Below are 27,500 nucleotides of genomic sequence, written 5' to 3' on the forward strand. Positions count from 1 at the left end.
GACATATTTTATAAAATTAATCTGGCATCACTAAAAAATTAGCCCATAGGACTGCCAGATGGCCATAAACATGACCAAAATTTGTCACACGGAGAATTGCGTTTCTATTATTAACTAAATTTAAAAGAAAAACACATAAAAAAACAAACAAGTTTGACAAAGTTTAGTAGATTTTTTAAATTTCACAAACCGATAAGTTTTTCAAGGGGGATCAAAGTCTTAGTAATGTTTGGCCATGTGTGAAGTTCTATTTGGCAACTTTTGAAGTCTCTGACTTCTACGAACTAAGAACCAAGCTTGATGTCCGCAATAGCCTCTAATTTCTAAACACGCCTTGATAGACCTTCTATATTACATCGTTTAATTAGTGAGTCATAAATTATAAGCTGGGAATACCGTAAGCTGAATGTGCATAGATGTCAATCAAACTTAGCTATAGCTGAGCACTGACGACACTGTTTACTGTGTCCCCGTGTCCGCCATTTTGGGGTAGCCTACTTTCTATCTTAGATATTTTATATTATTATTCTTATCACAAAAAAATCACACTTGTTTGTGTCATCGGAAATGAAAAATTGCCCTGTGTGTTTATTCATCATTTTAGACATGCCGTGTGTACTTTCGTATAGAAAGCTGGAGCGGAGTAATTGTACAGACGTTTTATTAGCCAAACTTTTATGTTGATCAAAAGATAAAGCCAAAAAGGACCTATGCCATCACAACAGTACAGTTAAATTTTTTTTTTAATGGAGCATTTATATAGAGCAATATCCACTAAACGTGATCAAAGCGCTTTACAAAGGGTCCCTGACCAACAGCAACACGTAACAGGTAGAATGAGACATGACGCCTGTTACTGTTAGGCGATTAAATTACAATTTTATTTTATTCGGACAGAGGATTAAATTACAATTTTATTCGGACAGAGACAACGCTGTAAACGGCCAGGTACTCATTTATTTATGTGGTCTTGTGGTATGACTTGCTTTCAGATCGGAAGGTCATGGGTTCGAGCCTCGCTCGGCGCACAGGTTGAGTCCTTGGAGAAGACTCTTCACTCACATTCTTTCACGTACTCAGGCGTAAAATGAGTACCTGGTCATTAACAGGGAATGTCCGAAAAAATTGTAATATCGCCTAACACGTCATATCCAGTCCTAAATGTTAAATGTTGGCTGTTGGCCAGGGATCCCTTGTAAAGCGCTTTTAGCACGTTAAATGGATATTGCGCTATATGAAAGCTCAATTAACGTTAAAGTAAAGCTCAATTTTCTAATATTATTATACTAAGTATTTCGTAAGCTACTTATCCTTTACACATTTCATGATCCCATATTTTGGAAATACCTCTCAAGGCGTACAAGTATGAGCAGGCCGATTAGGACAGCTTGACCAAGGAAATAATTGAATTCAGGGATGAATTCTTGGAGAATTATCAAGACCAGCCAGGAGAAGAAAATTAGACTTCATTTGGAGACAGATTATGAACAAATAACTCCCAACTAAACGGACATCAACAATGTACAATAGGCTTTTAACGAAATCTGGCCGAACGAGACGCCGAACGCCAAACCCGAACGGATATAGCCTTCTCATGTGACCATGAACGAGATCTGGATAGTGAAGACTCTCAAGCGGTATGCAGCATTGGATCTAAGGTCATGTGATAGAGGATAGCTTGGGTTGCTGTTGGCTTGTGTTAGGGGAGGGGCAAGGGGTCAGTGTCATTCAATAGTATATAATTATGCATGTGGCGCTCTATACAGAGAGAAAATTATTAATTGATTACGGGGGAAGGTGGGGGGGGTTGACCCACAAACGATCGAGGTGTTGGGCTTCGGGTAGACCATGATACGAAATCAAAGAGAAAAGGCCGCTGGCACTTGGATGGTGGAAATGGTTGGGGGGTGGGGGGGGGGGGGGGTAGTGACAATCAGCATGGGATATATATATTAACATTCATAATATAGGCAATAGATGACCAGGGATGTGTATTGTTTGTGTGTGTGTGTGTGCGCGTGTGTGTGTGAAAGGGATTACACAAAAACACCTTTCTCTGTAGCTTCCAAATGATTACGCAACTATTACATACAAGACCTTGCAGTCGAGTCGGCAGGGCTTTTGGGTTACACAACCACTATTTATCCATCGGTCAGCGGTACTGTTTGATGTATACAACACTCACCGCCTTTACGCAAAGCCGCCTGCCCATAAATCAAGAGATGGTCTCCTAACTGTTCACAAGCCAACTGTCAAACGAGCAATCGATGATTGGATAAGAATCTCAAGATCTCATATAATAAGTTAAGTTTTGGAGAGGTGATATCCCCCACCCGTCATCGGACAGAACTTTCATTGCGTTATATCATATAAGCTCCACCTCCTCTTTCTATTCCGGAGTGACGAGATTAGACGAGAGGACGCGAGAAAAAATTGAACACGTGTTCGTTAAAGTCGATCGGTCGGTGAGCTTCGGGCTGTAACTATAACTCCGTAATCTTCCATGGATGTCAAGGAAAAAGCTGAAGCTGTTGGTGAGTTAACGATTACATTCTTGGCATCTAAACTATTGACCAACAATGAAGAAGAAAACCAGGATCTTTCCTCTAACATCCCCACACGACATTGGGTGCTTGAGTTGTTAATGTACACTTACCGCTCTCAAGTAATTTGCAGCAATACGGCCGATCTAAGCATCATGCTAAAGATAGCGTTGTTGCTGGTCAATGAAGTGTGTAAATCTTATCACTACCTCAACTTATTCTTTTGTTTACAAGCCATCATCATGGATGCGCCAATTATCTGATTGATTCTTACGAGAGAATGGAAATGAGATTCTGCATATGTCACTTTAATGAGTGGGTGTAGGTGATCTAAAATTTGCATTTGCATTACTCGATCCAAATTGTTAACTCACCATTTACTAAAGCCAAACATACAGAAGTCAACAAAACTGGGAGAAATACCACCAAATGAAGAGAGAGCTGTAGAAGAATTTACGTAAGGTATGGTGCATTGGGATTACATTGCTGAGATACTGAGGAAAGGCCTCGAAGAAAGCAACGATTGTCCATTCTGGAAATATGTGAAAGAAAGATGACAGGACAGCGTAAGGGTTGCTCCAATCAAAAATGGAGGCATCCATTATTCGAGCAGGACCAAGGCTGAACTTTTGAACAAGCAGTTCTGCTGTCTTCACGAAAGAGGACAACTCGCCTAGATGCCCTACAAGTCCCATCGGACCACTGAACATCACAGCAGGAGTAATCAAACTGCTGCAAGATCTTAATGTGAATAAAGCAAGTGGACCAGATGGTATACCCAACCGCGTCCACTTAAACACCCAGCTGATGAAATTGGCCCAATCCTAAGCAGTCTTCAGGCAGTCCATGGAAATAGAAGAGTTACCACTACCTTCGGACTGGTGGAGTGCTAATATTTCCCTCATATTCAAGAAAGTAGATATGGTAAAGGCTTTTGACACTTTTAATGTCAAAGCACCACCATCTAGGTGTCAGAGGTCAGGTCAAAACACGGATCACTGATTTCTTGATGAAAAAACACCAGAGAATCTTGGTTGATGGAGAGGCATAAGGAACATCCACAGTCGACTTGGGGAGTCCTGCAGGGAACAGTATTGGAACCAACTGTTTCTCTGCTGTATCAACGACCTATTAAACACAGCTATGTATGTTTGCAGATGACTGCATCTGTTGTATACACCAATCACATCTGCTCACCTTACAGCAAGACCTACAAGTATTGGAGGAGTGGACTGAGAAATGGGGCATGCAGTTTTACGTGAAGAAGTGCTATGTCCTTTGCATCAGCAGATTCAAGACATCAAACTCATCTCATATATACGTTCCTTAAACAACCTTGTCCTACAGGAAGTTGACAGAAACCCTTATCTAGGTTACCAGCATAGCAGCGACGTGAAGCCAGCAAGCATATTAACATTAACATTGAACTGCTGTTCTTGAATATGGGGGAAATATTAGTGCCTAGATTGTGGAATTATTTTTCATACAAAACTAAAAAGCGGAAATTTAGATATTTTTAAAAAGAAATTAAAAACTGAATTATTTAGAAGAGATTATTTTGACAATTATTGTGCTTTATATAATTTAGGGTAGATAGTATAGTATTGTGTGTCTAAAGAGTTTGCATATGCATATATGCAGAGAAGTTTCTGTCTATGGGTTTGAGTGTACCGGTGTATGCGTGTTAAGGTGTATGATAGTTTATATAGTCTGAGTGATTGTTAAGCACCAGAGAGCACTTTTGTCAGTGGATTGATGGGCGCAATATTATTATGAACATTATAACATCAAAAGCCAGTCAAACATTGGGATTTAGGCGGAAGTGGTTTAAGGCAACTTATGAAAAAAAACGGAAAGCATGGGAGGAGCAGATCCAGAAGGGAAGAGCTAACTTTATTTTTGGACCTTGTATGAAGATTTGCTCAAACCATTTCGTTGATGGTGAGCCATCATTCCGAAACCCTGATCCATCACTCTACCTCACATCAGGGGATTCAATAGCAAGCCCATTAAAAGAAGAATTTCTGACAAGGGGTGGTAAGCCAAGGTTAGAGACTGATGGTGAGTGTAAGGGTCCCATGGGGAAGGATTATTATTGATATTTGAAATTAATTTAAATCCATTATACTGCAAGCATTTTTACATAGATAGTTTTCTTTGTGTAGAATAGGTCTCACAACACCTTAGATAACAAATTCCCAGAACGTTAACTTTCCTCTTGATGAACAATGCTACAATTGTCATTTAAGAATAAGATAACTGTCGGCATTGCAGTTATCTTTTCTTTAAATTGCAGAATTTATTGCTTCAAACTCCTTTTAACTGATGCATCTCTGTTCTGGTAACTGCTTGCGACTCTTTATACTGTGGAAACAGTTTAAAATGGGACAAGCTGAAGTTGTTCATGATACAATCATTTATAGGTGACAGTATGAAATTTTCACTTTTATATTAAATAACTAACTTATGATATTTCTCCATTTGTTACAGATATCATGTCTCAGAAGACACCTGTGGAGAAATCAAAAGTTTGCTGCATATGTGGCTATTATGGAGGGGGCCTCTTTCCACTACCAACGATTAGGAAATGTGGAGGAACAAAACAGGAGATAGATGAATTACGGTTAACCAAGTGGCTTGAGGCTGTCAGAATCGAAAAATACACTCAGCATATAAGAGTATGCGCAAAACATTTTTTAACAGGTTAGATAATGTGATATTTTGTAAGATTGAAATTGTATAGTCCTACTCCTACGTGCATTTCTCATTTTCATCGCTCCTTAAAGGATCAATATAAGGGCCTGATAGATTTAATTTTTTTAAAATGGTGGCAGTGGCTTATTCCTAGGATAACTAAACGCTATTGATCCGAAATTCTGGGTGGGGATCCTGACCTCCCATAGTGGGCAGGGAGGTGCATGCTGTGTCTTCTATCCCCCCCAACCCGTTTTCCAATAGTTTCCTGTCGTTGTCTTGGAATGAGATTACTTGGTTTTGTCCTGGCCCTGGCCGGAGTTCTTTGGCTGGGAGGGAAACAGTCGAATGTAATAGTTTTGGAAGATGATATTTTTTTCCTTATAAATCATCTCTCTGTTATGCATTGTATTATGTTTAGTTTACGTATTATATTATATGATTTGTAAACATTTGAGTGTATTCCTCTTAGTTGGGACCTGTGCTTGTGTCTGGATGAGACTTTTAGGTGATCTCAAACTAAGTACTTTGACGGTGTGCTCTTGGAATCTACATCTTTTCCCTATTTGAACCAATTCCCCTTTGTCTCACTTTTTCTTTTGTGCTTTAATTGTAATTCTAGAACTTTTTACTGTCCCATTTTCTTCCTTTTTACTGGCGCTGATATGACCTTAATGTGTTGCAAGCGCCGTAAAACCCTTAAAAACAAAAAAAAAAAAAAACGATCCCAAATTCTGGCCCCAGCATTATCTTAATGCAATTTACAAACATTCCCCACTCAATTCATTTGTGATGGAATATCTGGCTAAAGATTATGGCCTGCTGGTAGAAGAAATGAATCATTGTGAATAGCATTTAGCATTGTGTAATCTTTAAAATGTACTGTTTAAATACTGTAGAGCACACTTATGAACATGTTTGTAATAAGATGACAGAAATAATTTTCACATTTCTCCCCGTTTTTTTTTTCTTTAATATTATTTCAATAAAGTTATAACAAGTGCATAGGGAACAAGTTATATTGATCGGCGAGTTTTAAAGAACATGGGTATGGGGAAGAGAGAAAGACATTTGGGATGGAAATGTGCGCAAAAGCGAAGTGGCAGATGGTGAGGATGACAGAAAAACATGTGTTAAAGAGATTGACTGAATTAGAGAATTACTGACTGATATTAAGAATTATTGATATAAGGATCTGTTTCTGCCTATATTTATCTAGCTATTTTTTTCTCTGTTATTTAGGTTTAGAATGAATGATTAATTAAGTAAATTTTATGAAGAAATTTCTAAAAGCATAGGCTTACTTAAAAATATTTGTCATTTAAATTCAATGGAATACAGTAAATCCAAAGAACAATTCCAAACAGAAATAAAATGGTTCTTTATATCAGTAGTTGTTATTTCATTGAAAGAATAAAAGTTAAAAGGGCGAGGGAGGAAATGAGGCTCACACATCGTTAATTCCATCATTAATTTGTTTTTTAAGTGTGTTCAGATGTTGGTCATAATTGTGGTACATTGCAAGATCTCCATGGTTTGTCTTCTTCATCTTCATAAATTATGTTACTTAGTGCAGTGAATATTGCTATTTGTGGGCATTTTATTTAAATCTATAAAAAAATGTTTTAAATTTAAAGATAAACTAGGATGAACAAAGAAAAACACTTATTTTTTCAATTGAATAATATTTTGACAATTACATGCTTTTTAAATGGGAAGAATGGGAAGATAGAGGGATAACGAAAAAATAGCTGAGTGGATAAGACATTGCACTTTCACTTTGGGATCTGGATTTCGCCTTACGAGCTATGGTATCACATTTTTACCCTGATCACATTTATTGTTTCTACGTTCAACATTCGTCAGTACTTTTACTTACTGAGCTGTTGTGAATTGTTGAAATGAAAAAGCAATGGAAAAATTAACACCAAACAATCCTTTAGAGAAATGTGCATCCTTTAGTATGTTTTGCATAATAATATTGAATTTTGCAATCCTTCCCTTTTTTATCACATGACATCATTTAAATATGATAAAATTTACTATTTTGCATTTGGCTTGAATTTGTCAGATGGACCGATAAATTTTCTTCCACTTTTCGAAAAATTGCCATTATCATCTCTGACAAGAAACTTGGCCCTTGTTGTGTACTTATGGCACTGCATTGTTGCTGTCTGAATTATCCTGGTCTTTTCTTGAGCTCTATCTTGAAAAAATATTTCTCTCAATGTGAATTTTTATTGTGTTTATTTTTAGACTGCATTGAATTGAATATGTTCTTGTTTTGATTTTATTTACAAGAATGCAGGAGAAATTCTAAGATCTAGCTATTTAAAACATATAAACTGGTTTTGTTTTTAATATTTTACAGGAGTACCTGCTCACAAGGATGCTTACAATGATATTGATTGGATACCCCATTTAAACCTCGACCCCAAAGAGGTAGGTTCATAAAAACAGAATTCCTTTTATTCATTCATAAGGGGAAATTTGTCTTTGGTGTCTATTCCAAGGGAAGACTGGAATAACCCAGGCATAAGTCTTGCTTCAGAACTGCGAAGTGAGCTAGGGCAAGGTGATTTGCTCAAGGCCACACTGCATGGCGGCAAGTTAAAATTTGTATAAAAGCAAAGATCATAATACTGTCATGCAATGGCCTCATCAGTTTGCATGTGTGCAAGATTTCCGGCTTTTTGAAACGGATTTCCGACATATAGATCATCTCAATATTATACCATTTTGAGGCAGTAGGTCTTATTTCAAAATAAGTTGCAGGCTTTTTGAATTTGTTGGACATGGACTTCAGGCTTTTTTGGCCTAACCTACTTGCACCCAAGAGTTTATCACAATCAGTAAATAAGTTTATTAACTTTCTCCTTACCAGCCATTTTCAGGATTTTCCCCAAAGCTTCACACCAAACTAACTCAAAAATAGATTTTTTATCACTCAAACACAATAGCAGTAAGTTCTTGTGATACATAATTTCTTTAGCAAAACATGCTCTACAACACACTGTTCATTTTCTTTACATTTTATGATGTACAAAAGATATTTAAATAAGAAAAATGTTGGTTGTATCGTAACGAATGTGACGATTTCCCTATAGATGGTAAGGAGACGGTTAAAGGTTTGACTCTTTTTGATATAATTAAATCTATCTTTTAAAAAGATGGAAGTCCAACAGTTTTAGGCACAAATATGCAGAAGGTGCCTTCCATGAATTTTGTCTGTGTGAAAGCAATTATTGTCTCGATGTGAGTTTAATGCTGTCCTTTATTACATTCTCAGATGTAAAGCTTTGAGGAAGCTTTTTAGGTAAGGCAGAGTGAACTGTCCAGTAAGTGTCAGAACTCTAGAAAGCTGATGTTAGCATTGTCCATTCTTACAAATTTAGGATATTCCAGTGTTGTCTGTTATGTCATTAATGTATGACCAAAATTTTTTAATAGGTCCCTAGATTCCAAGACATGGGAATGGGCCTCTGAAGTCTGATGCATTCTATTGTGGTCCACATCATTTTCCCCCTATATCATTTTTCTTTTAGCTTTGTGTCCTTGTTCTTGAATAAAACCATTTGTTAAGACTGTAAGTCAGCTGGTTTTGCCCCTGTATGATAGATTTTTTCCCCCTTGTAAGTCATATCTCTAATATATAAATGTCTATTGTTAACATACTTGACTACCAGTGTCTTTTTCCAACCATCTACAATTTCAGTCGAAGTAGGCTTTTTGAAAATAGTGCCATGTCGTGTCTTGAGACAACAGCACTATCCATTGCTTGCTTGAAAACTTGTTCCTTCTCTACTATAAGCTTCATTTGATTTATAATGATAGGCCGCGACGTTGGTGTGTTGATCACTCAACTCTGCTTGAATTATGTCAACACAGCTAAATCAACATCATTCGTTGGCAGTCACTGCTTTTTTTTTTCTGTGTGCTTCAAACTCATGCTGTTCAATTTGATCTCCATTCTTAATGATTATGGTTCTCGAGGCCCATTCGTTTTGGTATGGAGCGTTCACTAGCTGGTCAGCTGCCGAAGCATTCACTAGAACCAAGGCAGTTGATTGTCTAGCAAAGGTTTGTACAATGCAAAGTCCCAGGTAAGCTAGGTTTTTGCCTCGCTTTGTGTCACCTATGGAAAATGCCCTCATCAACTGGTCCAAAGGGGACTGTATGTTATTGATTGTCAATCAAGCGTTTTCATTTGTTTTGACTGCGGGATATCATTGGTCGGAAAGCAAACATTTTCATTGGACCAGAAACTTCAGCTTGACTGTTGACTTGAAGCTGGCGTTTATCGTCGTGTTGCAAGACAGGGTTTTTACTAAAAATGTATGTTCTTTAATTACTCATGATTTTTAGAGGATATCTATCACATACACACTATCTCTTTGGGTGGTGTGATTTCTGACTCCTCTCATGTCCAAGCAGCAGTGATTGGGTATCTATGTCTGGGAGAAAGTACTTTTCCATAGTCTAGCTTCCTATCCAAGGTGTAGCAACCAATTGCTTCTGTCTTTTTAATGGTAAAGAAACCAGGACAAAATTCCAGTTCTATGGGCATTATTGTTATTGAGTCGAAGAGACTTCTTTTATAAGGTAGATATTAATTTTTTAGTCTACTTCTTCATTTTCATTTTTACTGGTGCTGAAATAATCCAATAGTAATAGTATTGCAAATAAAACAAACAAACAAATTTCTTTCTTTCTCTTTTAATTTATTCATAGGTTCTTTTTTTTTTTTTTTGTAACAGCATCTGATTGGTAGCAATGGACCTACACCAGAGAATCAGGATTCAGTGTCTACTACTTTACCCTCGGGACAGCAAACAACACAAACAACAATGAGAACAGCTGAAAATGCATTGGACACCAATAAAACGAGTCTAAGGTTAAAGTATATTTGTAGCACTAGAACCGAATTTCATGGCGAGTGCCAATTTCCTGGCGGTTTGCATATATTTCATGTCTAGTTTTCTTTATTGTGATGTAAAAAACTCCACGTGCACCAACCAAATACTTTTCATATGGTTTTGACTTCTTTTCTTTTAAAAAAAACCTGCTTGGAAACGGAAATGCATCGTTGTAAAACGAAATATTTTTCATGCTGTAGGCAATAAAGCTCATTGGTAGAATAAGTACAAAAAAGGTATCTTGCAATGCATGAAATAGGAATTTGGTCTTTACAGCCTGCTGGTTGACAAGGGCAATGAGTGTGGTGGATTTGTGGAAATGCTATATATAAATTATTAAAATTCATATTGTATTCATACTCGCAACATCAAGCTATAACGCACTGACACAAAACTGGTTCATTTGGCGTTTTATTGTTTTTAAAATGTTTTTAATTGTTGTGTCTGCTTTGAACCCAAGGTCTACTAGTGGTCAGTTCTTGACGTATAAAATGTCAAAATAAAAACAAAACTTAGAATTGGAAAGACATCGGCTAATTTTTACTTGAGTATTACCAAGATGGAGGATGTACTTAAATTTCACTCTTTTATTTTTGTGTATGTTTTTGTTTTGCTTTATAGGAATGGGATGGTGATTACAACAATTACAGATCATCAAAGACAGGAGATTATAAAAAAATGGAGAGATGGGTATGCAACGAGTAAGTTGATCAAACTATGCGAGTTATTTATTTTTAAAAATTTGTTAATTCAGATAACGTACTGCTAAGTTCTGGGGAGAGGGGCTTCAAGATTATACCCATAATCATCTTTGCTGGTATTTGTACATCATGTAGTAGCATTTTGAAAATAGCCTGATCAAAAACACACATATCTATATACTACTACAACTATCACCATATTTTTTTCTGCTCTTCTCTAGCATCCTTTGAGCAGCCTGTCACAGCCACTGATTGCAATATGAAGGATAGTGATGATGGAAACAAAAAAAGAGCGAGTAAAAAAGGCTCAGATTTAACTGTTATAGATACCGATAAATCCAAAGGTATGATAGGGTGTATGTTACTTACGTTAATCAACCATTACTTATAAATTAACTTTACAAGTTACATTTAATGGACTAATCCCATGAGGATGTCTGGGTGGGGTTCCTGGCCTCCCATAGTGGGCAGGGGGGTACATACTGTGTCTTCTATCCCCCTATGTCTGTTTTCCAACATGCTTTCTGTCTTTGCCTTAGGATGAGATTACTTGGTTTTGTCCTGGCCCTGCCGGAGTACTAGCTGAGAGGGAAACCGTCAAATGCATTGTTATTGTTTTGGGAGATGATATTTTTTTCCTTGTAAATCATCTCTCTGTTATGTATTATTATATTTGTTATTTGGAAGCATTTGAGTGTATTCCTCTTTGTTGGATTTTGTGCTAGTGTCCGTATGAGACTAGGTGATCTCAAACTTAGTACATTGGTGGTATGCTCTTGGAATCTACATCTGATCCCTATTTGTTCCCAGTTCCCCTTTGTCTTACTTTCTCTTGGGTGCTTTAATTGTAATTCTAGAACTTTTTACGATCCCATTTTCTTCCTTTTTACTGGCGCTGATATAACCTAAATGTGTTGCAAGCGCCGTAAAACCCTTAAAAACAAACAAACATGAGGATGTGGTTTAGATAATGCTGATGAAAGATCATATTGATACGGTACCTTACTCCATCTCTATAGGATCAAGGCATTTTATGGAGTTGAAAATGTCCAACAGTTGAAGAATCAACAAAGCAAAACAATTCTTTACCTTTACCCGAAGTCTGTGAATCATAGGAAATACTACTGGCTGTTGCCTAGAAAAAAATTGAATTGTTATATTTTCCGCAGGAAAAAGAAAAAAAAGAAAACCTTTTAAAACTTGACTAAACATTGTCAATAGTTTGTAGGCCCTTGAGCTGAAGTTTATCTTGTTTTTAAAAATCATTAAACAGACAATAGCAAGTCCTTGCCAGCTTATAAATTAAATAAATTGAGCTTTATATAGTGCAATATCCACTAAATGTGTTCAAAGCGCTTTACAAGGGGTCCCTGGTCAACAGCAACATTTAACATGTAGGACGGGACATGTAGGATGGCGCCTGTTAGGCGATATTACAATTTTTCGGACAAAGACAACGCTGTTAATGGTCAGGTACTCATTTTACACCTGAGTACGGTGAGAGAATGCGAGTAAAGAGCCTTTTCCAAGGACTCAACTATGCGCCGAGCGCGAGGCTCGAACCCAGGACCTTCCGATCCGAAAGCGAGTGTCATACTACTAGACCACATAGCCGCACAGGGATATGACACTTGCTGAGTGGACAGGGGGTCCGAAAAAAATCAGAACGCTCTTTGCTTGTGAGAAAAGTACTGAGCTAACGGGCCCCTTTGGTAATTAGGGCAAAGTAATTTCCTTCCAACCCTCCTAGTTCTAAATGTTTCATTTTCTTTTATTTCTGCCTACCCCTTTTAAAGTGCTATATTTTCATTTTGTTTCTTTCATATATTCATGATATATCAGTGTTAAATAGTTTAAAAGGCAAAAGTCATCCAAATATTAAATGTTCAATTTCTTTTTTCATTCATTTTTCTTGACCTATGATTGGTAAGTAGGCTCTAAGTAATTTTCTCCAAACTCTCCAAATTACAGAGTGTATATTTTATTCCATTTATATTGTAAATGTTGCTGCTCGAAGCTCGAAGAAATAAATAATAACGTGAAGTTGAATGTAAGCTTCAATTTAATTACAAAAACAGATCAAATGAACGTTTCGGGTTTCCCCTTTATCAACAAAACAGGATGAATGAAACACCACAGATGAATGAGAGACTACCACATCATCTCATTCATCTGTGGTGTTTCATTCATCGTGTTTTGTTGATAAAGGGGAAACCTGAAACGTTCATTTGATCTGTTTTTGTAATTAAATTGAAGCTTACATTCAACTTCACGTTATTATTTTTTCCATTTATATTGCTTTCCTCAATATGCCAGCTTCATTCGCACAGCCCATCCTGAAGACTAGTTGTGATGCTAGATGTAAGAAGGATCAAAGAAATCGAAAGGCATTAGATGAACCATTCTCTGATTCGGTTTCTATGGAATATGGGGAGATGTCTACCAATAAACCTGAAGGTATTACAATGCATGTCACTTTAACCATTATTGATGACAGGCAAGGCACGCCTCATGGACGGTGTTCTGGGGCCTCTGAAGTTAATAAATGTTGGGATAGAAATATATGAAATTAAGATTTTACTCTATTTGTTTTCTAATAATGATAATATAATTGAAAATGTGTCGTGACGAATACAATAGTTTTTCAGACTTTTTCACAATGTCACAACAAATTTTCACAGAAATAATTGATTGGATTAACTACGTCATGTTCCAAAATGATAGGCAGGAGCATTTGGAGAGGCCTACCAAAAGTAAAAAGGCACTATTTAGGGTAACAAAACATTTGAAGCAACAAAAGAATAATTTTTTTGTTGTGCACCACTACCAAAGATTTAGGGTTTTTAATTTTCTTCGCTGGATGAAGGTTCTGGCATTGCTTCTAATCTTATACGCCATACTGCAATTTCTACTTACCCATTTAAAAATAGTTTAAAATATAAAGGCACAACATACAAAAGAATGCTTTTGGAAAATGAAAGATGAATGGTTAATTTGTAAAGAGATCTCATTTTGGTCACATAATGCCATTTTTACCTTTATAACCCTCGAGCTCAAAACTAGGTCCATCTAGTTTTGGTATGTTACTTGTTATACCATTCCTGGGCCATGTTCATAATCAGAGTTGGCCAATGTAGAGAATTTGTGGAGGAAGATCACTTATGGTACTACTATTACAATGGGGCAGTTATTTTCCGTAACTTTTTTTGATTTGTACCCTGTTGAACCATATATTCTGCTTTTTCTATATGTTTTATAAGAATTATTTTTTTCTTTAAATTTCACACAGCATTCTCATCGCTACATTGCCAATACTCTGAATGTGAAGAGGTTAGAAAGAAACTGGTAGAAGACCTGCAGAACTCTCTTTGTAAGGGCGAGCGCTTAATGGCAAAGATAAAATTCTTGGAAAGTGCAACAAAGTAAGTTTGCTTAGATATTTTTTTTTCATAAGTTTTTCCACATTTTAATCTCCTCAGGATGAAAATCCTTAATCTTATAGGTTAATTTAAAGGGTTGATGTTAAAATGGATGATCAGACATGTTGAAAAAACTTGCTTAGTTTTCTTGCTATGAAGCTTCTGTCGTTAAACGAGCTAAAGAAATGCAAACTTAAAACATTAACATTCAAGATAGAAGAGGAAGAGAATAACACTTACACAAGCATATATATCACTTCTCTCTGTAATGCTTATTATGGACCCCTTCTCCCTCTCTCCTTTTCCTTTATAGTTGCTCAAGATAATAACTACAACATAATGATAAAGTGAATCAATTGACCATGAAAGCTAATGCATTAGTCTCTTGTTCTTTCCCTTTTGTGGATGAAAATGAAAATGAGCATTTAAAAAGTAATCTTAAATAAGACAAAGATACAAGAGACTAACCTTGTTGACCATAATAATGCTTGGAAATAGAGAATAGAGATGTGATCACCATGATTCTTCAAAATGGTGGGTTAATCCCATATTTCACCCTGAAACTATATTGCTTTTTTCCCCCACAGTATAAATCTCGACCTGCTCCAATTGGCTTTAGACACAAGTCAAAACCCCGAGGTAGAGGAGGAATTTAAGAAAGTCATTGACTTGGTTCAAATCGTCATGAAACCTCAGGTAGGCTGGTGGTTTATTTTTGAGTTGCACAAAATATATATTATTTTACTTAAGCCTTAAGTGGTCGTGGAGGTGAGGTAGAAGTTGAAGCTGTCATAAACTTTTGATGAACGAGGAAGAGATAACAAAATAGAATGGGAAGGACTAAATCCAACAGGTCAGCATTTAATCAAAGAAAGACATGAGGAAACTTAAATGTGTTACCCACAAATTCTTTCTTACTAGTCGATAAATGGATAGATTTGTAGGTCAGTGGAAAGATAGATAAGGAGAAGCATAAATATTGGGGAAAGTATGATAAATCTTTTCAAACGGTTAAGAGCAGTGACCTTTGAGTAATTCCTTGATGTGGTTCAAGTTCTCTCTCTCTCTCTCTCTCTCTCTCTCTCTCTCTCTCTCTCTCTCTCTCTCTCTCTTCTCTCTCTCTCTCTCTCTCTCTCATATCTCTCTTCTCTCTCTCTCATCTCTCTCTTCTCTCTCTCTCATCTCTCTCGCTCCCTCCCTCTCACACACAAGCACAAACACATGCACACACCACACACACTCACACACACACACAGATGCTCAGACCATTGTTAGTAACAGTAACAGCAGTACATACATTGTAATTTCTATCCTTGTGCACGGATCACCTGACTGTTGTGATTGGAGAAATAGGGGGTACCTACAACAAAATATTATACAAATGTCATTGCTGATTGGGTGTAGTGCGCATTTAAAAAAAAACAACGCTGCCATCAACTGTGCACACCTTGAAAAGACGGATGAAACACAAAAACTATTTATTGTCGGATGCCAGAAGATGTAATATGACCATGTTTTACCATGAAATTAAAGAGAGAAATGGGACCCATTCGAGTAGTAGAAATTTAGTGACCGGGTAGTCAGATATAATTTAGAATAGACAGAAGATACAGTGTTATCCACAGGGCTGGAAGCAATTTCTCTGAATTATTGTTGCATTATGTAGTCCAACCATTTGGTTGTCCTGATCTCGTTAAGTGTCAAACAAAGCCTTCCTTTCCAATACAGATTTCATCACAGCAACATGCACTGACACACATACAGAGAGAGAGAGAGAGAGAGAGAGAGAGAGAGAGAGAGAGAGAGAGAGAGAGAGAGAGAGAGAGAGAGAGAGAGAGAGGGGGGGTAAGGATGCTACAGATGTGACGGATTACTCAGATTTTTTTTCAGGTCCCGATGACATTGAGTTATCAGTCATCCACTGTATTACCATTTTTAATAACAATTCCCAACAAAGACAGTGTTGTTACTGGCCAGGTACTCATTTTATACTTGGGTATAAAAGAAACTGGGTAGAAACAGAGTAAGAAGCCCTATCTAAGGACTCATTCATTTTGCTTACCAACAGCAGGACTCAAACCCAGGACCTACCTGTCATAGGTTGAGCCCCATACCATTGGACCTCAAAGCCTTAAAACAAAGGGCTTTCTAGGTCACACAAAGATGCCCTATCTATCCACTTTTACATATTGCAATTCTTTCAATTTTAGTTAGCAATCAGGAAGATATGAATGCAAGTAAAGATGATGTTCTATTATCACCACTTTTTTCCCCCACTATTTTTAAGGTTATTCATGGTTCAAAATATAATTTTACCTCTTTTACAAGGTTAACATTTCACTAAAAGTTCACTGACATTGTGATTTCAAACAGATGTAGGAGTCAAGAGTACTAAAAGAAGACAAGCAAACTGCTTACTGTAACCTGGTACCAAAGAGAGAAGAAAACAGCAGGCATCAGGGAGATGCAAATTTCATTTCTCCAAACTTGCACAGCATCAGGAATGATGTCAGTCTCAGTAACATCAACATCTGCAATGCCAAGGGGATCAGCAACAATAGCAACATCATTTCGGACGAAAATAGCAATGCTACACCAACGTCCTATTCCTACATTGTTTCAGCCAGCCATGCCACAACCGTTTCCAAGGAAGCGCCAACACTCCTTCACAAGTCCATGCCATAACACAATGTACAACCACCCTATCACAACTTCATGACACATCACAATCAGATACTAATATCACATCAAGAATACATGATAATCGACACATACCAATACTCAATGCCAAAACCACATTACTACAGCCACATGTCATTTCACAAATACATAGCAATATCACATCACCAATCAATACTAAAATCATATCACAACCAAATGTTAACACATCATCACCAATACACGACAAGATAATTCCGTCTGAGCAAAGTCTCAAATGTACAACTGTTTGGACCAAAATGTTATGCGACTTCTGTGGGACATTATTTAGATGTCGGAGTATTTGCTCTGAGAAATATGAATTACACATGAGACAGGCACATTTAGGAGATGTGCCTTTACAGTGTGGAAAATGTGGCAGAAAATTCAACTCCAAACAAAATTTGAAAAATCATACAACCCATTGTAAAAACAAAGAGAGGTCTATTCAATGTGAAAAATGTGGAAAAACATGTAAATCAGGCACAAATATTAAGCAAAATAAGGCTATTTACAAAACAGGGGGGAAAACATACATTAATACACATTATAAGTGCAAGTTGCTTGCAAATTTGAAAAGTCATGCAAGAAAGTTCCATAAAGAGTAATTCCATTAATGATGGTCATAAAAATACTGAATGAAATTATAATTAGAGTGAAAGTGCTCATTAATAAATTATAGTTGTCATCAATCGGCTCAACTAATTTTTATTCTACTGCCAAATCTTGTTGCAGAACTGTGGAGTTTGTTTTGTGCCCCAAAGAGGTTGTTTGTTTTTTGGAATCGATTGTCTATATAAGGAAAAGTGGATTTCAAATAAAAGAAGAATAACAACACTGGGTGTTAGTGCTCAGTTCACTGTGTTATTGAATGCAGAGTTCCGTTAGTAATATTGTAATGGTTTTAAGAGGGGAGATTTTGTTTTTTCATTGAATTCAATTATGGTCAAAGCCGCTTAATTAATTGAAATTGGACCAACATATATGATTCTAATTAGCCAACTCTGGATGACATTCACTAATAGGAACAATTTATCAAGACAGATCTGCTCACCAGCCCATTTGGGACCTGTGAGGTCAAATATGGATTTTGCAAGCAAAACTGTTTTTTTTTCTTCTCATAATTTATGATTTCTTGTCATTTTAACATTGATTTAGAAAAAAAAATTGGTCTTTGGTAGGCTTCATGAAGAAATTGATTCATCAACTTGTCCTTCCCTCTACCTATCATATAAATTTTTTACTAATAATGATTTTCTTTGCTTTTAGCAGTTATTATTCACTCGGTCAAATCATTTTTTAGTTGAATAAACCAACGGGGTCCTGTCTAAATAGCCAAAAGTGTGTATTAACTTGTACTAGTTACATTTCTTACTAGATCTCTATCTTTATAGATTATGCCTCCTTACATAACAAAATATTTTCATTTTTATTAGAAATAATTTTAGATGTACAGAATCTATTTTACACTATACACTCCAGCACGGTTTTCCTCGAACTCTTCAAGCCATGCAAAAACGTTTGAGGAAACTGCGCCTTATCATAACGAATGGACTTTTGAAATGTACCTGAAAGATACCTAGTTCAAATATCCATTGTGTTATGTGGCCTTCAGCAAGCCATCTCTCCCTAGATCAATTTGCCGCGCTGTGCTGCAGCTGACACCTGGGTTATTCCAGTCTTACCTTTGAATAGACTGTAAGACATATTTCCGTTTGAGGATGAAAAAAAGGAACTTTATTGTCCATTTACGCGTATTTTATTAATATGTTGAGGGAGATAACTTTATACATGACATGTTATATAAGCTTAGGAGCATACTATTTCCTACCCATCAATGTTTTTGTTTATTGATCTTAACACCACCACTACCACATTTTCTCATTCGTCTGTAGTGTTTCACCCATCCCGTATTGTTGATAAATGGGAAACCCGAAACGTCCATGTTATCTTGTTTTTTTTTGTATATTTAATTGAAGTTTACATTCAATTTCACATTGTTATTTATTTCTTCGAGCTTCGTCGAGCAACAACATTTAGGAACTGAAACACGAGAAAACTCACTCCTTGACTAGTTTTCTATAAATCACCCATCACATGTTGACATAAATGTATCTTACATGGTCTTTTTGATCATGATGTATGTAGTACAGGTTGATAACCGTGTCAAACCTAAGAGAAAAGGCGATCCGCAAATGTTGGCAAATTTCCCAAAATTGGCAAAATTTGGCAAATTTTTGTTTTTAAAAAAAAAAGGGAAAACAAAATAATGAAAAAAAGGTGCAAAGTTTATTGCAGATCGTGTTCCAGCTCTCGCTGCCTTGTTGGTGTCCCGGTATGCCTTCTCAACATGCTTGTCAGCTGATGCTGAACGAAGTTTTTCTGTATATAATCTTGTTTTGTCTTCTAGAAGGCGTAGACTCACAGAAGACAACATCAAAGGACTGGTTTTCTTTTACTACAGTGATGCCTCTTTTTTTTAGTAGTAAAGGAAAACTAGGCCTTTGATGAGTCTGGGAGAAAGTGTACGTTTGAGATAGTCTGTAGGTGTGAAAGTTTGATAGAACTGATAGTGTGAATGAGAGGGAGTAGGCCCTACGTGCGACTGAGTTGAATGTTCGCCAGTGTAGGTGTTCTATTCCACAGTATGAGTCTGTGTGTATTTTGTGTGTGTGAGTGTGATTGTTTGAAAGTTTAGGCACGTTACAGTGCGGAAAATAATAAATGCAGTCGCCTTTAAGTGTAATAAAATGTCTTTTATATTTATTTTTCCATATCGTGTGTTAATTTTTACCAGGAAGTTTAGTTCCTCTAAGCAAATTTTGGCAATTTTTAGGCCCCAACTTGGCAAAAAATGCAGATAACAGGAAAAAGTAAAGGGAAAGATCTATATTATGTTGAAACATTCAGATATCCCTAAAATTAAACAAGAAGCTAAACACCTTGACAATGTGTTCTTAGAAAAGTTTACCATCGACAATGACATTGGTGACCGATGGGAACATTTTACACAGACCACAGTATTTTTCTTTCGTTGGAGAATGAGACTATTCCACTGTCTCAGTGTCGTAGCCTATGTTATAAACGAGTACAAGTGAGATTCTACTCTTGAGTGAGGATCCATAAACTTGGATGGCCCCCTCTTATTTTGTTGAACATCACAGAGGGATAATTTCACTTGGTCATATAGGCCTTTGCAAAATGTTGTCCCTTTATTGCTTTCTTCTCTGTTGTAGTGATTCAAGATTTACTAAGTCAAGTTTCGTTATGATTTATGAATTTCACTGCTCTGTTTTGTATTCGTTCGATTTCTTTGATTTCAGATTGGTGATGAAAGTCCCAGACAGAGCTGCTATTGCTATATTCTAGCATATCTCTAACAAAGGCTTTGTAACACTGTAATTTTATTTCTCTCCCGCTGTCGTATAAGTTTCTCCCGAGGAAGCCTAAAGTAGAGTTTGCTTTTTTTTTCATGTTTGTAATACGATCTTTCCAGTTTGGTTTATTAATTTGCGAATTCACTGCTGTCACAGGCACAGTACCCTTTCCTACTTTGACGTACATCTGGCATGAGACAGTTTCATCCAAACTCTCACCAAACCTTGAATCTTCCACTCACTCTTTCATTGTCATTACTAGGAGCTTCATTCTCGGCAGCAGCCTCTTATGGTTTTCACACTACTATGTTATGACGATCGACCCAATCAGCAAAGTCTGGTCCACACTCATGCACCGTCGCAAACCCGCCGGATAGCAATGTCACAACACACCGTTCGACTAGATGCTCTGCCGTCTCAGGTTCTTGCCCACAGCGGTTACATGTTGGACAGGTAGAAAGACCCCACCGATGAAGCGCACTTGCCGTTAGGCAGCTCCTCGACCGAAGCCGATTCGCAGTCACCCAATGTCTCCTCTTACTGGTATCAAAGCCTGGCAACTTTCACCAAGCTTAGAGGAGTGTACGTCCCCGTCCCCACGAAGGATTGAATTCGTCCAAACGGACTTCCATCTCGTATGTGCAGTTCTAGACGTAGTCAGGGATTCTGCGTACAAGGGTTGCGGGAGGGGGGGGGGGGGGGGGGCTGGATCGCTGCCATTATCGGGCCCCATTCTCAAGGAGTTGTTGCGAAGTTTCACATCCACCTTCTCAACGTTTCTGCTTCTACCCCACAGTGGAGCGCAATAATCCGCTGTGGAATAGCATAGTGCCAAGGCGGACGTTCTCAGGAGCGCTTGGCTAGCGCCCAAAGTCGATCCCGCCAGCTTCCTCAGAAAACTATTCCGCTTCTCTATCTTCCAGGCAACCCCTTTGAGATGCACCCGATAGGTAAGGCTGCGATCCAATGTCACGGTCTGAGGATCTCTCCACTAGTCCTAATAGATCGCCCGAAACGGCAAAATCTCCCCATCTATGCCATGCCTGGGTGTAGAATTATACCAATAAATAGCCTCTTCTCAGTCTCCATTCTTTCCTGACTCAATCCATTCTTTTTTCACTCTAATTAATTCATCTACCTTATTCCTTATCGACGGCACACGCTCTGGGTGGGGTTCCTACCTCTCATAGTGGGCAGGGAGGTACTTATTGTGTCTTCTATCCCCCTATATCTGTTTTCCAACTTGCATTCTGTCTTTGTCTTGGTTTTGTCCTGGTCCTGGCTTGGAGGGAAACAGTCAAATGCATAGTTATTGTTTTGGGAGATGATATTTTTTCCTTGTAAATCATCTCTCTGTTATGTATTATTATATTTGTTATAATTTATAATGTAAGCATTTGAGTGTATTCCTCTTAGTGGGGGCCGTGTTTGTGTCCAGATGGGACTTATTGGTGATCTCAAACTAAGTACATTGATGGTATGCTCTTGGAATTTACATCTGATCCCTATTTGTTCCCAGTTCCCCTTTGTCTTACTTTTTCTTGGATGCTTTAATTGTAATTCTAGAACTTTTTACTATCCCATTTTCTTCCTTTTTACTGGCGCTGATATAACCTAAATGTGTTGCAAGCGCCGTAAAACCCTTAAAAACACAAACAAAACGGCACACGCTGTATACCCACCTGAAGGTCAAATTCATCTATTATTCAAACCCAATCACCGCCGCGAAATTTTTTTAAATTCTCTATTGTCTTCTGTCACTTTTCTACTATTCGCCCCAAATTCATCTATTAAACTCTTCAAAATCCCTAAACGTCTTTTGACGATTAACTCAGCCGCTCCCTTCGTCTTCGCCCTTTTCTCACCCGTCAACACAGTCTGCACCCATCCTTTCACTGTTGCTGAGTCTGTCATTATTGTGACACGTGTCACTCCCCACTTCAGTGCCAGATTGACCCCCTTCATTAGGTACTGCATCCAATTCAGCTACATTGATGTGTTTGAAATCGTCTGTTTTTTGTTTTTCGCAACCACGCTGCGCCCTCTACCACTTTATCTCCAATTTCTAATAAACCACCCAAGGCAATATTACTTGCATCACATCATACAATTCCAGCCTCTGACCTCAAAACTCGCCATATGCCTCTCACGGGATCATCATCCTTTACTCTTCGCAACACGACTATGCGGTCTTGTGGTATGACACTCACTGTCGGATCGGAAGATCTTGGGTTCGAGCCTTGCTCGGCGCATAGCTGAGTACTGGAAAAGACTCTTTACTCACATTCTCTCACCTTACTTAGGTGTAAAATGAGTACTTGGCCGTTAACAGCGTTGTCTCTGTCCGAAAAAAAAAATGTAATAACGCCTTACAGGCGTCATGTCCCGTCCTTCATGTTAAATGTTGCTGTTGGTCAGGGACCCCTTGTAAAGCGCTTTGAGCACGTTTATTGGATATCACGCTATATATAATTTAAAAAAGCCCAAAAGCTCAACATCTCCTGTAGCATCTCGATTGTCCTTTTGATAACTCCATCACACCATTTCATTCCCCCAGTTACTCTCTTTATATAGCTGCATGCCCCACGAAGCCACCCCGCAATCGGACAATGGCCGATTAGCTGTCCACATATTGAGAACAGTTCTCTTTTGTCAATACTGTCGTTTTCACACCCTTTAGCACCAGTCCCACAATTGCATGCACTTCAGTTAACAAATCACAGGAATATTCAAAATTGGAGAAGAAGAAGGAGTAGTAGTAGTAGTAGTAGTAGTAGTAGTAGTAGTAGTAGCAGCAGCAGCAGCAGCAGCAGCAGCAGCAGCAGTAGTAGTAGTAGTAAGTAGTAGTAGTACTAGTAGTAGCAGTCGTCGTCGTCGACGTCGTCGAGAAATAGGAGAGCTAACGCTACTTACTAGAAGGGACAACTCGCCGTTCGCGTGGCACACACCGCACTTGCCTAGTGATTTGTTAGTGCGTGTTAGTGTTAGCAACACGATCCTTGGCTGGCCGCCGGTTTCGCCTGGCGAGACTAGAGGAGGAGGGGCCTACTACTACTACTACTACTACTACTACTACTACTACTACTAATAATAATAATATCAATAATCAAAAATAAATTAATAATATTAATAATAAATAAATTAATTAATTAATAATAATAATAATAATAATAATAATAATAATAATAATAATAGTAAATAAATAAATAATTTAGTTAATTAAATAATTAGTTAATAATAATAATAATAATAATAATAATAATAATAATAATAATAATAATAATAATAATAATAAATAATAATAATAATAATAATAATAATAATAATAATAATGATAATAATAATAATATGTAATAATAATAATAATAATCATAATAATAATAATAATCATAATAATAATAATAATAATAATAATAATAATAAGAAGAAGAAGAAGAAGAAGAAGAAGAAGAAGAAGAAGAAGAAGAAGAAGAAGAAGAAGAAGAAGAAGAAGAAGAAGAAGAAGAAGAAGGATGATGATGATGATGATGATAATAATATAATGTGATGCCGATATCTCAGTGGAGCACTCGCTTCACAATCAAATGGAACGAGATCGATCCCGGGTGCAGTCAAGATTTTTTCTGACTCCCCTCTCCACCCAACAGTGATTGGGTCGCTGGGTCTGTCAGATCTGGTGGAAAGTACTCCGGTGTAATAAGCCAAAATCACTCTATGACTATGCAACAAACACTACCATAGTCATTTTGGCTACGCTGAAAGCACTATCAGTAGTGTTTATAGTATAGTACAGGGCTTCACCTTAGTTCAGGTGCGCTGGTGAATAGACTTAACGTGTCAATTTTATGTCCTCTCTCTCTCTCCTCTCTCTTTCTCTCTCTATCTAGCTGTCTCTCTCTGTCTCTCTCTCTCTCTCTCTCACACGCACTCACTCTTTCTTTCATTCTTTCTCTATCTCTCTTTCTCTCTCTCTCTCTCTCGCTCTGTCTTTCTTTCATTCTTTCTCAATCTCTCTCTCTCTCTCTCTCTCTCTCTCGCTCTGTGTGTGTGTGTGTGTGTGTGTGTGTGTGTGTCCCTCCCCCCTCTCTACTTTCGTTCTTTTTCCTTTCTCTTTTTCTCAATCTATATCTTTCCATCTTTCTTTCTCTATATATCTCTTCCGCTCTCTCTCTCCTCTCTCTCTCTCTCTTCTCTTTCTTTCTTTCTTTCCTTCTCTTCTCTCTCTCTCTCTCTCTCTCTCTTCTCCCTCCTCTCTTTCTTTCTACATTCGTTCTTTGTCTCTCTCTCTCTCTCTCCTCCCTCTCTCTCTCTTTCATTCTTTCTCAATCCTTTTCGTTCTTTCTTTCTCTATCTACTATCTATCTATCTATCCCATAGCCCTACTATAATACTCTAGTCGGCCATGATGTATCCCCAACCCCATCAGAGCATAAAAACACTACGCTTTGCCCAGGCGACAAGCCTAGGGCAAACACTCGGTATCTCACACACACTTCGCGAGATAGCATGCGCGGGCTGTGACCATTGGCTCAAAGAAGGAGTGTCCCTTCTAGAAGCGTTAGCCCCCCCCCCCCCTCCTCTCTCTCTCTCTAGTAGCAGCAGCAGTAGTAGTACTACTAGTCGTCGTCGTCGTCGTCGTCGTCGTAGTAGTAGTAGTAGTAGTGGTAGTAGTATTGAAGAAGTGTATTTCGTACATAAGTTATGCAGGGAAAACACACTTGTGTATTTTGTACACTGGTGTAGGGAATACCTAGAAAAAGGAGAGCTAACGCTACTACTACTAGAGAAAGGGCAACTTGCCGTTCGCCTGGCACATAGGCTACCACACTTGCCTATTGATTTGTTGGTGCGTGTTAACAACACGCTCGTTGGCTGCCGCCGGTTTCGCCTGGCTAGACTAGAGGGGGAGGGAGGGGAAGGGCCTTGGCTAGGCCTACCAGTCCCACAATTGCATGCACTTCAGTTAACAGATCACAGGAATATTCAAAATTGGAGTAGTAGTAGTAGTAGTAGTAGTAGTAGTATTGAAGTAGAAGAAGTGTATTTCGTACATGTGTGCAGGGAAAATTCCCTTGTGTATTTTGTACACTGGTGTAGTGTAGGGAATACCTAGAAAAAGGAGAGCTAACTTACTACTAGAAGGGACAACTTGCCGTTCGCCTGGCACATAACACACTTGCCTAGTGATTTGTTAGTGCGTGTTAACAACACGCTCGCTGCCTGGCCGCCGGTTTGGCCTGGCTAGACTAGAGGGGAAGTGCCTTGACTTGGCCTAATTAAACTGGGCACATGCTTGTGTCCCCTTCGTTTTGTTTTAAATAGGCATCCACCCATGTGTTGTAGACACCCATCAGTGACTCTTTGTTGAAATTTTGTCGTTTTAGTATTGAGTGGAGATCTGTTCCCACGTGCTATAGACAACCATCAGTGACACTTGAGATTTTTAGATCTATAGTAGGCTAGTAAGATCTGAGATATTTTATAGATTGAGTTAGATTTATAGATCAGCCTTGAACATGGAAGACACTAGTAGTAGTAGTAGTAGTACTGCTGTTATAGATCTAGATCTAGATCTAGAAGTGGACTTAGATGAACGACTAGTTGGAGCAAATGAAACAGCAGTGGAAACAAAGAAGAAACAAACTGGAGGTCAGTGGTGTTCAGCAATAAACTGCTCTAATAACAGAATATCCAGGCCTGGTCTCTCATTTTTTAGATTCCCAAGGGATGAGCAAAGATGTCGAAAGTGGGTTGTCAATTGTCGCCGTAAAGATCTCTTAAATAAATCTGTGCTGGCTTTATTTAATGGAAATGTATTGTGTGCCAACCATTTCGAAGATTCGCAGTTTACGAGTCCAAAGAGGAACCAGCTAAAACGGTTAAAGGCAATACCAACCAAATTTGATGTCCCCAACCCTCCACCATCAGTAATGAGACCATCACCGAAAAAGATAATGCTTCCACTTCCAGAGCTCCCTGTCAAAATCAATCAAGTTCAACAAACACCAGAACTGGATCTTGCACCTCAGGTAAGCAATTAATAATATATTATTATATGTGTGTGGCTATGTGGTATGACACTCGCTTTCGGATCGGAAGGACCTGGGTTCGAGCCTCGCTCGGCGCATAGGTGAGTCCTTGGAAAAAGGATTTTTACTCACATTTTCTCACCGTACTCAGGTGTAAAATGAGTACCTGGCCATTAACAGCGTTGTCTCTGTCTGAAAAAAAAAATATAATATCGCCTTACAGACGTCATGTCTTGTCCTAAAATGTTAAATGTTGCTGTTGGACAGGGTCCCCTTGTAAAGCGCTTTGAGCACGTCTAGTGGATATTGCACTATATAAAGGCTCATTTTTATTATATTGGAAAGAGTGCATAAAAATATCAAAACAACGTTATCACCGGAAATTTCAGAGACTAATTCCGGGCGCTTGTTTTGAATAAACTATCAAGAGTTTCTTCTTAAATCCTATGTAGTTCTGTTTGACATAAAATCCTCTGCCTCTGCTGTTATTTAAAGAAAGGGAACTGTTTTTCAGTCCACTGACGTAGCGTTAGCTCTCCTCTTTCTAGGGGCACTTCTATAAATAGAATATTTAATTCAGAAAAGTGAGTGGAGCAGGCACTTATGTTGGTAACAACAAGATATGAAGTGAGTAGAAAAGTGCCAGAAGACAATAGAGAATAAAAATTATTATTTTTTTTTTTTCCGCGGCGGTGGTGGGGTTTGAACCTGCGACCTTATTGGTACGACAACTCCGCCTGGCAGGTGAGAGCGTGGCTCTACCGTGTGAGCTATCCACGAACACAAAAATATTCGTTTCAAACCCAAAGTCATTACTAGATCCCTCTCTCACCCACTTCTTGAGACCGCCGATTCGTTCGTACACCACCATCGCGAATAATTTTTGACCAGCAGTTAAGCCCAATAGCCAATATTCTCAACACAAACATATAACATAGAAACGATTGAGACATTGAGTATGCTCCGGTGTATGGGGTGAATTTTTAATTCAGAAAAGTGAGTGGAGCAGGCACTTATGTTGGTAACAACAAGATATGAAGTGAATAGAAAAGTGCCAGAAGACAATAGAGAATAAAAATTATTTTTTTTTTCCGCGGCGGTGGTGGGGTTTGAACCTGCGACCT

General features: G+C 38.0%; 2 protein-coding genes across 4 annotated transcripts in view; both read left to right on the top strand.

Moving 5' to 3' along the window:
• The first annotated feature begins 229 nt into the window (after positions 1-229).
• Positions 230-19,736, top strand: LOC144974436 (uncharacterized). 3 transcript variants are annotated; one of them, XM_078917303.1, is made up of 10 exons: positions 230-367; positions 5,034-5,246; positions 7,609-7,679; positions 9,995-10,131; positions 10,775-10,854; positions 11,076-11,198; positions 13,171-13,311; positions 14,144-14,276; positions 14,861-14,969; positions 16,647-19,736. In XM_078917303.1, the coding sequence occupies exons 2-10, from the start codon at positions 5,039-5,041 to the stop codon at positions 16,650-16,652; spliced, it is 1,008 nt and encodes a 335-aa protein (XP_078773429.1). In that variant the 5' UTR covers positions 230-367; positions 5,034-5,038; the 3' UTR covers positions 16,653-19,736. The 3 variants fall into 3 exon arrangements, with proteins under 3 accessions (XP_078773429.1, XP_078773431.1, XP_078773430.1); XM_078917305.1 differs by having other exon boundaries at positions 273-724; XM_078917304.1 differs by having other exon boundaries at positions 273-489.
• Positions 19,737-25,669: 5,933 nt separating this feature from the next.
• Positions 25,670-27,500, top strand: part of LOC144974437 (uncharacterized) — a 38,786-nt gene continuing 36,955 nt past the window's right edge. Inside the window, exon 1 of the mRNA XM_078917306.1 lies at positions 25,670-26,376. Within this exon, the coding sequence (XP_078773432.1) occupies positions 25,864-26,376 (513 nt within the window). The 5' untranslated portion in view covers positions 25,670-25,863. The remainder of the gene's footprint in view (positions 26,377-27,500) is intronic.

Source organism: Berghia stephanieae, chromosome 6 (genome assembly GCF_034508935.2).
Source record: "Berghia stephanieae isolate SIO BIC M18660-M18661 chromosome 6, UCSD_Bste_1.3, whole genome shotgun sequence".
NCBI classification, from domain to species: Eukaryota; Metazoa; Mollusca; class Gastropoda; order Nudibranchia; family Aeolidiidae; genus Berghia; species Berghia stephanieae.

Bases quoted from the DNA above. Each gene is read 5' to 3' on its own strand.
- LOC144974436 (XM_078917303.1), top strand. From the start codon at position 5,039: ATGTCTCAGAAGACACCTGTGGAGAAATCAAAAGTTTGCTGCATATGT. The intron at 5,247-7,608 runs GTTAGATAATGT...AATATTTTACAG, and splicing joins CGCAAAACATTTTTTAACAG to GAGTACCTGCTCACAAGGAT. The intron at 10,132-10,774 runs GTTAAAGTATAT...TTTGCTTTATAG, and splicing joins ACCAATAAAACGAGTCTAAG to GAATGGGATGGTGATTACAA.